We start from the raw sequence: 12,040 nt of genomic DNA, 5'->3' as shown, positions 1-12,040 counted from the left end.
TTTACAAAAGGAAGTGGATCCTGGCTTTGACTCATTGAGAAGTGATTAAAAGCACCCAGCGAGGTTAGACAAATACAACCCAGTACAATTCTTTTATTGTTAAGATCTGTGAAGAAGAACTTAGAGGAAAAAAAAAAGAAAGAAAAAAGAAACACAAGAGAAGCAAAGAAAAGAATGAGATTGCAAGTGAGAGCTGAAGTCTGTCAGCGTGGAACCATGGTTTCATTTACAAATGGAAATATTTCAAAAAACACAGCACGTTCTCCCATGTTAAAAATAAGGTGCACCTTAGAGTAATAACACTGTCAGGTAAGTTACTTATCTGGTGATCTGAAAATTATTTCCAAAATAATCTAAGTCTAAAAAAAGCATTACACCCCCCCACAAAAAAAAAAAAAAAAAAATCAGGATGAGGCACTGGGCACCTAAGTATTTTTGCAGCTGGGGAACATAGAAGGTAAGTGATTTGCCAAAGACCATATAAAGATTAGTAGCAGAGGTGGAAGTAGAAAGCAGACCCCTAACTCCCAGTGTCCAACACTAGCATTTCCTTTGAAAATGATCCTGGTCTAGCCCAAAGCTGTCACCTCCCAGGCATGCTATGTTCTGCTGCCGCACAGAGGCTGCAGCACACATCGGCACTGAAGGAAAGGACCCGGAGCACTGCTTGCTCAGCCCGCAGCAAAGCCAGGGCCTTCAACGCAGCCTCAGCACTGCTGGTGGCATTGTTATAATGTAGAAAAACTTCAGCACAAGGCTGAGTAGTGGGTTTGAAAAGTGAGGAGTGGGGGCAGAGAGAACCAACACAGAATCTGGAAAATTTCCCGGAGCGCACATCTGACCCTCCAGCAAACTTCAGAGGATGAAGATCAGGGAGGCATAAAGATGACTAAATTAGATTTATTCACAGTGGGTAAGCTACACAGTGTTTCTTTATGTAAAAAATCTGCACATGATTCCCTCTTCTACTCCATGGGAAAAAATGTATACATACATATGATTCTCCATCTGTTATGATTCTAGCTCACTAACACTTTATCATAATAGGGTCCCTTGGAGCAAAGAGATGGATGAGATGACCTCCTGGGGTTTTTTTCTTTACCCTTTTCTAAGATTCTATGATAATGACTTACTTTGGAAGGGTTAAATAACTTGAGAGACCATTTAGAAATCACCAGAAAAAGCAATACACATATATATATAATGCATGCACAGAGAGAGAGAGACTTTGGCTTGCTACTGTATCAGTTCTAACAGTCTTCAGTAACATACAGATAGGTAGGCAGGTAGATGGATAGATAGGAATGTGGGTGGATGGATGTAGGCCTGTCCCTCCATTGATCTGACTGCAGCTGAGACAAGAAATCAGCTGCTACAAAACCCTGGCCGGAACGTGGCTCTGGCTGCCTGGTTCTGCGGCCAAATATTTTTTGGCTCCTGCCACCAGTTGATGGTGTTGGGTCAACCCTAAGCTTTAGTTTCCTTGTTTGTAAACTGTATATAAGCATGCCTACTTGGCACCAGCAGGGTGAAATCATACTAATTTCAGGAAATTCCTGGAAAATCGATTGTCCTGACAACAGGTGCTACATGAGCACAAGCTACTTTTGATTTACTACAGTGAGTTTAAACCAGAGAAATCATGGTCAAAACACAAACACATACAGAGAAGATAACAGGAATACAGACTAGAAAAGACCACTTTTCCACCTCCAGAACCTACAGCATAGGGCAGTAGTCCTCGGTGTTATCAGCTAGTGACACTTCATTCCGAGTAAAGGTACCTTTCTTACAGTAAAACCAGGAGCATAACATGAATAAATGAATTCACAAATAAGTAGCTGTAGGCAGAAATATGTCTAGGGCAGGTGTTGCCTTGTGGTGCTGTACTCCACAGAGAGAAGCAAGAGCAGGGGCCAGGTGGAAGTGCTCGGAGGCTTGGCTGTTGCGATATGACGAGGAAGCCCCTCTTTCTTGTGCCCAGGCTTCATGCAACATGAAGACCCAAGTTTAAGAAGTTTAGGGAAAAGGATGGGAAGAAGCAGCTAATTTCCAGACATTTGGGTTTCATAAGGCACTATGCAAAGACCAAGTTCCCACATTGTCTGAGTGAAAACAGGACGGATCTCTTTGAGCTCAGGGCTTGATGCAATTGCAGCAGTAGCATCTGCTTGTCGGTGGCTCTGCCAGTATTGTAGTCTAGAGCGTCTTGACAGCTGTGTACCTCCTACACTTGGAAGATCTCCAGCTGGCTGTTTTGGCTGGCTGGGCACCAGTCCAAAAAGCCCTCAGTAGTGTTTCGCCTATTTTCAGTGAAAGGGAGGAAGAATAATGGCAGATCTAGACTTGAAAAGATCACTGGACCCCCAAGTCCAGCACCCTGCTACTCACAGCTATTTACCATTTGCGTAGCAGCCATCACTTTCTAGTCGTAAGCGTGTTAACTGATGGAATTGCCCCCCCCCCCCCCCCCCCCCCCCCCGCCTTGGGATACCACAGAGAAAGCTAACAGAGTCTAAATTGGTTGGGTCCCTTAATCCCAGCCTCTCATGACTCCTATTTTTAATGAAGCAGCGTTCTTACAGAATGTCCTGTGTTAACCTTGAATATTGATTTACGGTGACTGTCACCTCTTCCTTCTCTGTGCCTTCATTGTTCATTCCTTTCTTATCCTCTGGCAGGATGAAATTATGGCTCCGATTTCACACGTATTGAGCAACACTTCATTACTGTTTTCTCCCCTCATTTCTTTTTTGGTGTCCTGTTTATGTTGTTTTACCCATAGGTTCAGAACTCTTCCTGTCTTTCCTCTCTACTTTTCCCCCCACAGGGCTCTGGAGTTTCATAAACACCTGGCATTTCATTACTTGGTAGTAGATCTTTAACCTTTCACTTGAATGCTTAATGTGCTTTTTAGTTCCTGACCTATAGATTTAAAATATATTCTATTAAATTTGGAGGAGAATTAAAAGACTAGTTAGATAAAAGTCATAATTTTGTTTTGGTCAATTGTAGATTCACTGCTCCCCCTTCCCGTATGTCATAATCGATAATTCTCCTAAAATATTTGTAAATAGGATTTAACAATTCAGAAGCACAAAAGCTTTAATTCATAAAAGCTTGCTGACATGTGCTTAAATTTGAGCATACAATAAAAATTAAACAGGAGAGACATAGTTTTGCTCAATAGGGAACAAATTATAAACCACAAAAATGAATCAATTGATTACCATTAACTTTCTTTTCTTAGTGGAGTGTGAGCAGATTTCTGATAATATTTTATCAAAAAATTTTACTTTTCATCATTCATGATAAGCACACAAGTTTGCCTAAAATTACATAACCTGAATTGTGGCACATGCCATAGGTATTGACAATATTTGACAAAAGGAAAAGATCTCCATGCAACTTGAATTTAACAATGGAGGGAAAAAAGGCATTGCCAATAATGATGGCAAATCTTTAAACAATCAGTAAGTTGGAAAACAACCAAGGGCTTGAAAGTGCTGTGGCACCAGGTTAGGTCAATGCCTTTTGTCCTTTGCTAATGACGTGTTTAGATAGCTCCCTCTTTACAAATAATTCACGTGTCAACTCTTTCACAGTTAAAACACTGCACCTGTCTGGGAGAAGAAAGTGGCTTCAAAGCCTGCCTTCCCTCATTAATCAACATGTGAAAAAACTTAAGAGGTAGAGCTGGACTAATCATGGGTTAGCGGCAACCCCTGAACAAATTGAGAGGAGGAGAAAGGAAAATGAGGAACATTTGCTGAGAATTTACATTCGTCTTTGTTTTTCTATTGTTTTCTTCTTCATCCTCATCATTTGGCTGGGAATGAAGCTTACTGTGGATTTTTTTTTGGCATTATTGTTACACATGACTCTGTTTCTCTCTTTTTTTTTTTTAACAACTTTTTTTTATTTACCAAGAAGCCACAGCAAAAATGAAGAACATGTTGCTGGTAAAGTGTCATTATGGAGATGCATGATTCCTATTATTTTCAAGGTGAAGCTATCTTCTAATTCTGAGACTAAATTTTAAACTCCTACCCCCCCCCCCCCACTATATCCAAATCAAAACAGAAATGTCATGTGCTGCATCTCAGTTCAGAGTTATTTCTTTCTTTTTTTTTTTCCTTCCCCCCCGCAGGAAACTGTCCAAAATATTAGTCTTACTTAAGAATCTCAAGGTATTAGGGGGGGAAAAAAAAAAGCCCATGAGTCATATAATAAAGTAAAAGAGTGAAAGCATGAGAGATATAAGTTGTCCCTAGGCTGCAGAATGAATCTCTTCTTATTTTTACCACTCTCAGTCTCTTTCTCATTGACCTAAGGATTAAAACACTGAACTACACTCCTCTAACAGAAGGTTCTACTGGAAACTGAGACCTTGGTGTATGTCCTCTTCCTTACTCAGCTCTCATCCAACTCTCAGATTTTAGGGCTGGCTCTGAATCTGTGACTTTTTTTCACAACATGCTGCTGACCAGATGTTTCTAACAAAAAAAATCACCATCATGACACAAAAATCTCCAGCCACAAAAAGATATGGAAACTTATGTCTTGGATAAACTGAAAAGTGTCTTCTCAGTCTGGCTAAAATGTGGAATAGAAACAACATCGCTTTGCTCTGATGAGGGAGCTAGGTCACAATCTTGTGACTGGCAAGACGTCCTGTCCAAGAGTGGGTCAAACTCTTGTACCAACTAAACCATCAGATGGTCGTTAAGCTGGGTCTGTCAGAAAAACACCGCCCAGGGTTGTGGGGCAGGAATATGGAAAGGGTAGGAACCACTGAAGAAGAAACTGGAAAGTCCTCCTGCCTTTCAGTGGATTTATTTTCACCCCCGGGTATGAATAGAGCAGGAAAGAGAGAGTTAAAAGTGATCTGCACCCATTCTGCCACTGCAGACCATAAGGTTTGTTCTGTCTCCTGCAAGGGGAGGTGGCACCTTGGCAGACCTGGAGCCGCAGGAGACTTGGGGTGAAGTGCAGCCTAAAGCAGGGGGGGAAATACTTTTCAGAGTCACGGGGCACCAAAACTAATGGCTCTGTAGGGAGCCATGCATTTCCTTCTGGCAGTCCTGGCACCTATTATATACATAACATAACACATAGGATTTTTTTTTATAAATAAAAAAATAAATATATATCTGTTTTAAGCTTCAGAAAACTTCAGCAGTTTAAGACATTATGAACAGATGACATCCCCACTTTTTTTTATGAACTCCAGCCACTGAAACGCTCTCCCTCATCATAGTGACTAACCCTGCACGCACAGGAACAAACATGATCAATTGCGTGAGCAACACTAAACACAAAAGCACTAGATATTTGACTCTTGACCTTAAAATGGCCCCAAACCACAGGGAAATGTACTCCCACTGGCAGCAAAATGACCTGGTGACAGCTCCAGTGCCACAGGAGATCCTGTCCCTCCCCGCAGGTCGCTCTGCCTGGAAGTCACATTCTGAACCATGACCCTACGGGTGAAATGTCGGGGACATCCTGCTGGGCCAAACGCTTCCCATCCAGTCTGGATTTTGCCCTTTTCCTTCCCTCAGGAAGCTGTAGTGCATGTCCTGGACAGTGCAAAGCCGTCTATTTGTAAAGCCAGGTTTAAAGACTTGCTGAGACTTTACAGTTCCAGCCCTGGAACTAAAAGTCCATAACCTAACTTCCAGGTGCACAGAGTCATTTGCAAAGCATGGTATCGTCATCACAATAAGTTACACTGCTGAGACATGCGCTAAAATAATGTACAGCGTTATTTGAGAAATCTGCTGCAGGAAGGGGGAGAGAGAGAGCAGAAAATATAATTGTAATGGGAAAACTTATAGTAAGGCACCGGCTGAGCAAAGATCAAGCTACACATTAAATATGATCACACTGTTTCTGTCACATATGGTATTTTTGTCAAATTGAAGTACTTTGAAAAGAAAGTCAATTACTCTGTCGATCTTCGGAGTTTCTAAGGCGGCCTCCAATTATGCTCTAATACTGATGAATTCATTTTTACTGATAAGTCAAATTAGAAAACTTGAAAATCTCAATTTCTGGAACCCCAAATTAACAAGGGATTAACATTTTAACATGCAAATACCCTTACTCCATGTAATAGGAGGAGAGATTGTTCAGCATCTCTGTAGACTCAGTCATTATTTAGGCAGCCATATATGAAATTAGGAATTTAACTTTAGTTAGATGCATTTGAGAATGTGACATTTCTAGATTAATACCTTTATCTTAAAAAATAACCAAAAAAGTTTATTTTATTTTCTTCTAAAAATGTTATCTCCCGATATGATGATTCGAGATGTGCAAGCTGAGTTTGCTCAGAAGGAGTTCAAGTTCTTAGGACCCTGGAACTAACCTGGCTCAAAATACTACAAATTCTGTTACTATAAGAATTTTCTGGCAGGAATCAAACCAAACTAATAGCTACAGACTGTCTTTAAGTGATCTGATCCTGTATTCATCAATGTGTGCATATGCATTTATATAGGCTGTTATCTTCAAAGACTGCAAAAAAAAAAAAAAACCCCAAAAAACCCAAACTAACAAAACCACCCCAAGGAGTTGCGGAACATGTGCTCCAACTTCTATTTTATCAAAGCTAGATCACAGAAACACTGCTATGGCTTTAGGGACAATATGTGGTAAAAAGCTATTTGCCTACTGTTAGCATTCATAATGTAGAAAATCTGTCTGCAGATTTCTCCTTCAAATTTTCTTCTAAATTTGCCTCAAAGGTTAATCTAGCCTTTTAGCAAAGCTTTACTTTTCTCATACAAACAGATGTCAGACTGTTTACACGGAGCAAGCCCAGTAAACATCGCTGTGGAAGGCTGCTAATGTGCAAAGATATATGCTGTGCGCTTGCTGGAGCTTCAGATGCCGTCACACATACGCACGCATGCCCTTTCTCTCTCTCAACGTGTACACCCTTGGCACGTTGGGCAGTCCTGTAGCACTGGACATCATCGTGCCCGGGTAACTGGCAGTTGGCCCAGAACAAGTAGCAGGGGCCAGGTCACAGTGAACCTTTTGGAAAGACAAAGCGTGGCAAAAAATAATATAGCCTTGACTTAGACTATGCTATATAGGTTAGCCTGCCCTAACTGTTGAGAAGTTGGTTTGACCTGCAGCTTGTTCCTCAATCAAATAAGAAAGATAGCTTGAGCTTGGCTTCCTGACCTTCAGAGGCCTGTCTGAACCTGTGATTTATGACAAAATCAAGTGATTTTTTTTTTCCCCTAAATTGACACAGATAAAACTCAAAAGCAGCCCTTCAAAAGAGGCTTTCAAATCTTGAAAGTGTGACTTCTTATGCTACAGAAATATTACATTCTTCACAGGGAACTGGCTGCTTTACACAAAGTTTATAGCTGTTTTCAAGAAGTTGAGGCACATTCTATAATTGCAATACATTATTTTAAAAAATGATTGAGTCTCCTCAAAACTTGACATAACTTCCTGTTCAGAAAAAAGAAGAAACATACACACACCCCCCAACCAAAAACCTGTTAACTATCTGCTTAAATTTACTTAAAAATCAGTCTTAAACACATGGTTAGAATTAAGCAAATACTCGTTTCCCTGATCAAATATGTAAGTGCATTTACAAACTGCTGCCTTAGGGAAGTAGAGCACAGAATCTGCTGTACAGGACAGTTCAAGGTAAATCAATGAAAGCACAAACGGTGAATGCCCACAGGTCTTCAAAGGCTGACACACTTCTAGCTGGGTTTTCACTTCAACCACCTGTGGCTGAGAGTGTGCTTGGCTTGCGGATCAAAAGATCACATTTTTTTTCCAAGCATGGACTGTAGAGGAGGTTAGAAGTGGTATTTCAAACCAGTAATCTCTTCTGGTGTTTAGTGCATGTTGTGGGAAGCACTGTGTCTATAAATTAATGAAGTTTTTGTTCTCAGCAGAGGAAAGAATCTTTGCCAGTCCAAAGCATGAGCAAGAAAAAGGGAGTAAATTAAAAATACTGCAATGTTATAGTCAATATACATCTTTGTGGGTTTTTTTGTCTTTTCTGGTGGAAAATCAGAAGTGCCTTGTATCCCCTTACTCTGGCTTTCTAGGCCAAGACGTTACCGGGGTTGCAATGTTGAGACTACTGCCATGGGACTACATCTGGCGCAGAGGTGATGCTCGTGTGGGCACCTGCCCTGGCCTGCATGTCCCCAGCCTTTAGAAAGAACCAGCACATTTGGTGCACTCGGAAAGCCTCATAGGATGAATTAGCATTGAGAGTGGAAGGCTGGTTGGGTTTGATAGTTCCTGTCATTGAAACTAATTTTTGTCTCGGATGAACATTTAACAAAAAAGCTATCTAGCACCTGGGAGCAGCTCATTTGAAAGGGCAGTTCTTTTCCCTTCCTCTTCCCCGTTGCCATGGTTGCCATCACAGCAGGACTTGGCCTCAGACACAAAATCACTCATGTAAGAGAAAGGCTATGAAAACTCCTGAAGTTTGCAACTCACCCAAACCCAGGCCATATCAGTCCCAGCACGTTGACCTTTGGGGCACGTCGGAGGGCCCCTTTGTCACTAGCTCAGACAGGAATCAGAAGGAAATTGTGCAGGGGGTATGTGGGAAGGCTTCTCCAGGGGTTCTCCACCCATGAGGACCCCAAACCTGCCTCCTGCAGGAATTAATAAGGGCCGTCACAAGTCTCACTGCTTCCTACTCCAGATGCAAGGTGTAATTCTTTAACCTGACATCTCTCCATTAGCGCAGGGTGACATTTAAGAAAAATTTGCAGACTCCACTAACAAGAAAAAAGCAAATAATGCACAGACCATTCCTTCTCTGGGGAGAGATGGAGAGAAGCAGCAAGCCACACGTGCAATTCTTAGCTACACTGCTTAACATGATAAGGGAAGGCAATCAGACACTAAACAGAGTAGAGATTTTATTAAAACAAATGGTTGTGAACATACTTTTACCTACAGAAGTGGTGGCTGTGTTAATTACTGAGCAAGAAGAGACTTTTTTTTCAGTACTTTGATTTTTTGCCACTACTTAAAGCTGAATTTCTCTTTTATTTTCTTTTTTTTTTTTTTCAATAGAATGAGCATGCAAGTCAAACCAAATATCTAAATCTGCTTATGACACAGTGCAAATGTCTTCTCTCTTCCCCACTGCATGCCCCAAATGGTGATACCAGAATGCTATGTGATACCTAAGGTGAGGCAAGGGAAAGTAAAACATCGACTAATCCCAATAACTCCTGCCTTCAATGCTCAGCTGAATTCTCTGTAGAGGAAACTTGCCTTGATGACTATAACTTACCTCTTCTCGATGTTCTTCTCCAGAGCGCTGAATATACCACCTAATAGAGGCTTGCTGGGACTTAGGAATACATTCCAGAAAAGTTGAATTAAATTCAATGCCAAAAATCACCTTTTCATCAGCAGTTTCATGACTAATGCCTGGAAAGCAAACATGGTACAGGAGATTAACCCTGACCTGGTTTTTAAAGCAATGGGAAAATAGCCTGATTCAGAACAGATGCTATAAGAGTGAGTGAATTATAAAAAAGCAAAAGGAAACTTAACTTTTAGCTTAAACTATAACTATGAGGATTTAGAGGCGGCTGCTAACCTTCCTTCAGTGCAACTGGTTTTTAAGGAGGTCAATAAAATCTATATCACGAGCTTGCTCCATTTTAAAGTTGAGGCTTTCACCTTTGAGGAATTTAAAATCTGACCTGTATTTTTCCTTTAAGTAATGCAACTACTAAACCTGAGCTAAAGCTGCTAAGGGTAGATTGTAGAGTCTGGTTTGTTCATCCCAAACACTTTCATGGAGTCACAGGGCTAAAGTAAACTGAAGTTTACCTTCCTTCAGTATAATTTGAAATGACCCGTGGTACGTTTCAGACCAAACACTGACGTAGCCATGAGCAGATCTGGGCTCCTTTCTTGGCCTTCTGTAAACCTGAGCAAGTAATTTATAATCTCTGCATCCCCATTTCCCTTTCCAGTCCATCTTATCTGTGTTTTATCTGCCTTACCATCAGACTAAAGCTGTTTCTTACAGCCTGCCAATAACAGAAAGGAAGGTGAAAGCAGTGGTGTCTCCTAAATCCAAAGTTAGCTCAAGAACAAAATGAATACAATTTTGAATTGTTTTTTCAATATCATAAGTACCTATATGAGATCTATAGAAATTCAAGCTCTCTGCTTTAACTGCTTTTCTTTTATTTCACTGTGCCACTGAGATTTCAGTAGAGCCAAAGAACTTCATGCAGTCAATGAAGTCTCTGGGAGGGAATCTCACACAGTGGAGCACTGAATTTAAACAGGTTTTAGGGCCATAATGTTATTAATTATCGCAAATGGCATAAATAAGCCAAGAGCCTGGAGTGGCACAGGTCAGCTTCATGGTTTTATGGCACACAGGGGACATCCACGGCTGGATAAAATTACTATTGGTGGCACTACATCAGGGTGAAGGATTAATACCAGTTTCTGTGCAAAGTCATTTTAGATTTGTCTAGAAAAGCCAACTCTTCCAGTATCTCTTTATCCTTCCAGGAAAATGTGACATTGTCAGCTTTTCTGCTAGGGTTTCTACAGCCTTGAGCTTTGCACAGTCTCAGATACCACTATTTGGAGAGCCATGGTAAGCAGCAAGCAGGAAACTTCTGGCCCTTTGGGAATGGACAGGAGTTTTGTCGTTGACTTTAATGAAAATGAGATTTTACCCTTACTTTTTAACTATGTCTGCAAGCACACATGTACAGTCAGAGCCCTCTGTACTGTGCAACAGACTTAAGGCTTTGATCCTGTGGCAAGCAGCTCTGATTTCTGCAGTGACTCACGTCGAGATCTGCGGCAGGCATCCAGCGCCGCAGCGGCACGAAAATAACCAGAGATCAATGGAAAGCGGTGGCTCCTCCCGAATCAAACGTTCAATGCCGCGATACAATCAATACTGTTTTGACTGGCTCGTTCGCTTTAATAAGCGGCTAGAAGAGCCCCAGACAAACCCAAGCTTGGTTTTGAATGCTTTTCATTTATTTTATGCTGCCGCAGAGATTGCCGCGTAACCGCAGGATTTCGTACCGACAGTGCTCGCTGGAAGAGAAGTGCTGCAGTTGCCAGAGGAGCAAGCCAGACCCTTTGGCATCTGAAAAGAGGGTGTGGGAAAGGGAGGGGGGAGCCGATAGGGACGGGGGGTAGGCTTTTGTTAATAACAGGAGTATTTAAGTAGCTGTGGGGAGGGGAAGGGGCTGGTTTGGCAGCTGGAGCTGGGCCTCGGGACTTGTGTCAAGTGTATGCGGCGGAAGGGGAGAAGATGGCGCGTTCCCCATTCAACCCTGCAGGTTTCCTCGCAGGATTATCTCCCCTGGTTCTGGAAGAAACATCACACACGTCCCGTTAGCTACTTGTAGGGAAGTGTGTGATGTTTTTGCATCCAGGGCACATCTCCCTCCCCTGGGTGAGTGCTGGGGAGGGTCGCCCAGAAGGGATGCGAGGGTGCCATCCCATGCTGGCTCTCCCTTATCAGCCCCGGCTCTGCAAATTTAACTGCGGGAGGGATAATATATATGAAGTGTGGGAAAGGCAACTGCTTTAACGGTGTTATTCTGTCGAGCTCAGCAAGTTTTTGCAGACAGACAGAGACCCTTACAGCAAATTCTGTTGTCAAAGCAACGAAAGAGCAAGAAAGGTGCAAAATACTCACTGTCTTCCACATCCCAGCATTGTGCAACGGGGTCTCCATATTTGACATCTTGCCTTCTGGCTCGCCTATGGGAAAAGCATGCAAACTTGTAACACTTCAGGCATAATTGCTGGAATTCAACAACAAAATATAGAGGAGCTCAGCAGATGTGGACTCGCATTGCTCCCACCCTACTGCTGACAATTACGGTCTTAACTAAAACCAGCCTCACCCTCAAAGCAGCATGTGGCCTAAAGAGATTTGTATAATTGACATCAAGAGAAGGGCCTGTGATCTGGGAAAACCACTGGGAGGGGAAAGAGAAAAAGTGAGAGAAAAAAATCTGCCTAGAAT

General features: G+C 42.0%; 1 protein-coding gene across 4 annotated transcripts in view; it reads right to left on the bottom strand.

Moving 5' to 3' along the window:
* SEMA3D (semaphorin 3D) overlaps positions 1-12,040 on the bottom strand; it is a 146,235-nt gene that overhangs the window by 2,076 nt on the left and 132,119 nt on the right. For all 4 annotated transcript variants that reach the window (XM_054830619.1, XM_054830606.1, XM_054830614.1 and 1 more), the window contains exons 16-17: positions 11,708-11,772; positions 9,308-9,447 (exon numbers count right to left, since the gene is read on the bottom strand). In XM_054830619.1, the coding sequence (XP_054686594.1) occupies positions 9,308-9,447; positions 11,708-11,772 (205 nt within the window). The remainder of the gene's footprint in view (positions 1-9,307; positions 9,448-11,707; positions 11,773-12,040) is intronic.

Source organism: Grus americana, chromosome 1 (genome assembly GCF_028858705.1).
Source record: "Grus americana isolate bGruAme1 chromosome 1, bGruAme1.mat, whole genome shotgun sequence".
Taxonomy (NCBI): Eukaryota; Metazoa; Chordata; class Aves; order Gruiformes; family Gruidae; genus Grus; species Grus americana.
Note: the sequence above shows the minus strand (reverse complement) of the source record. Positions and strands in the feature narration are given on the sequence as shown.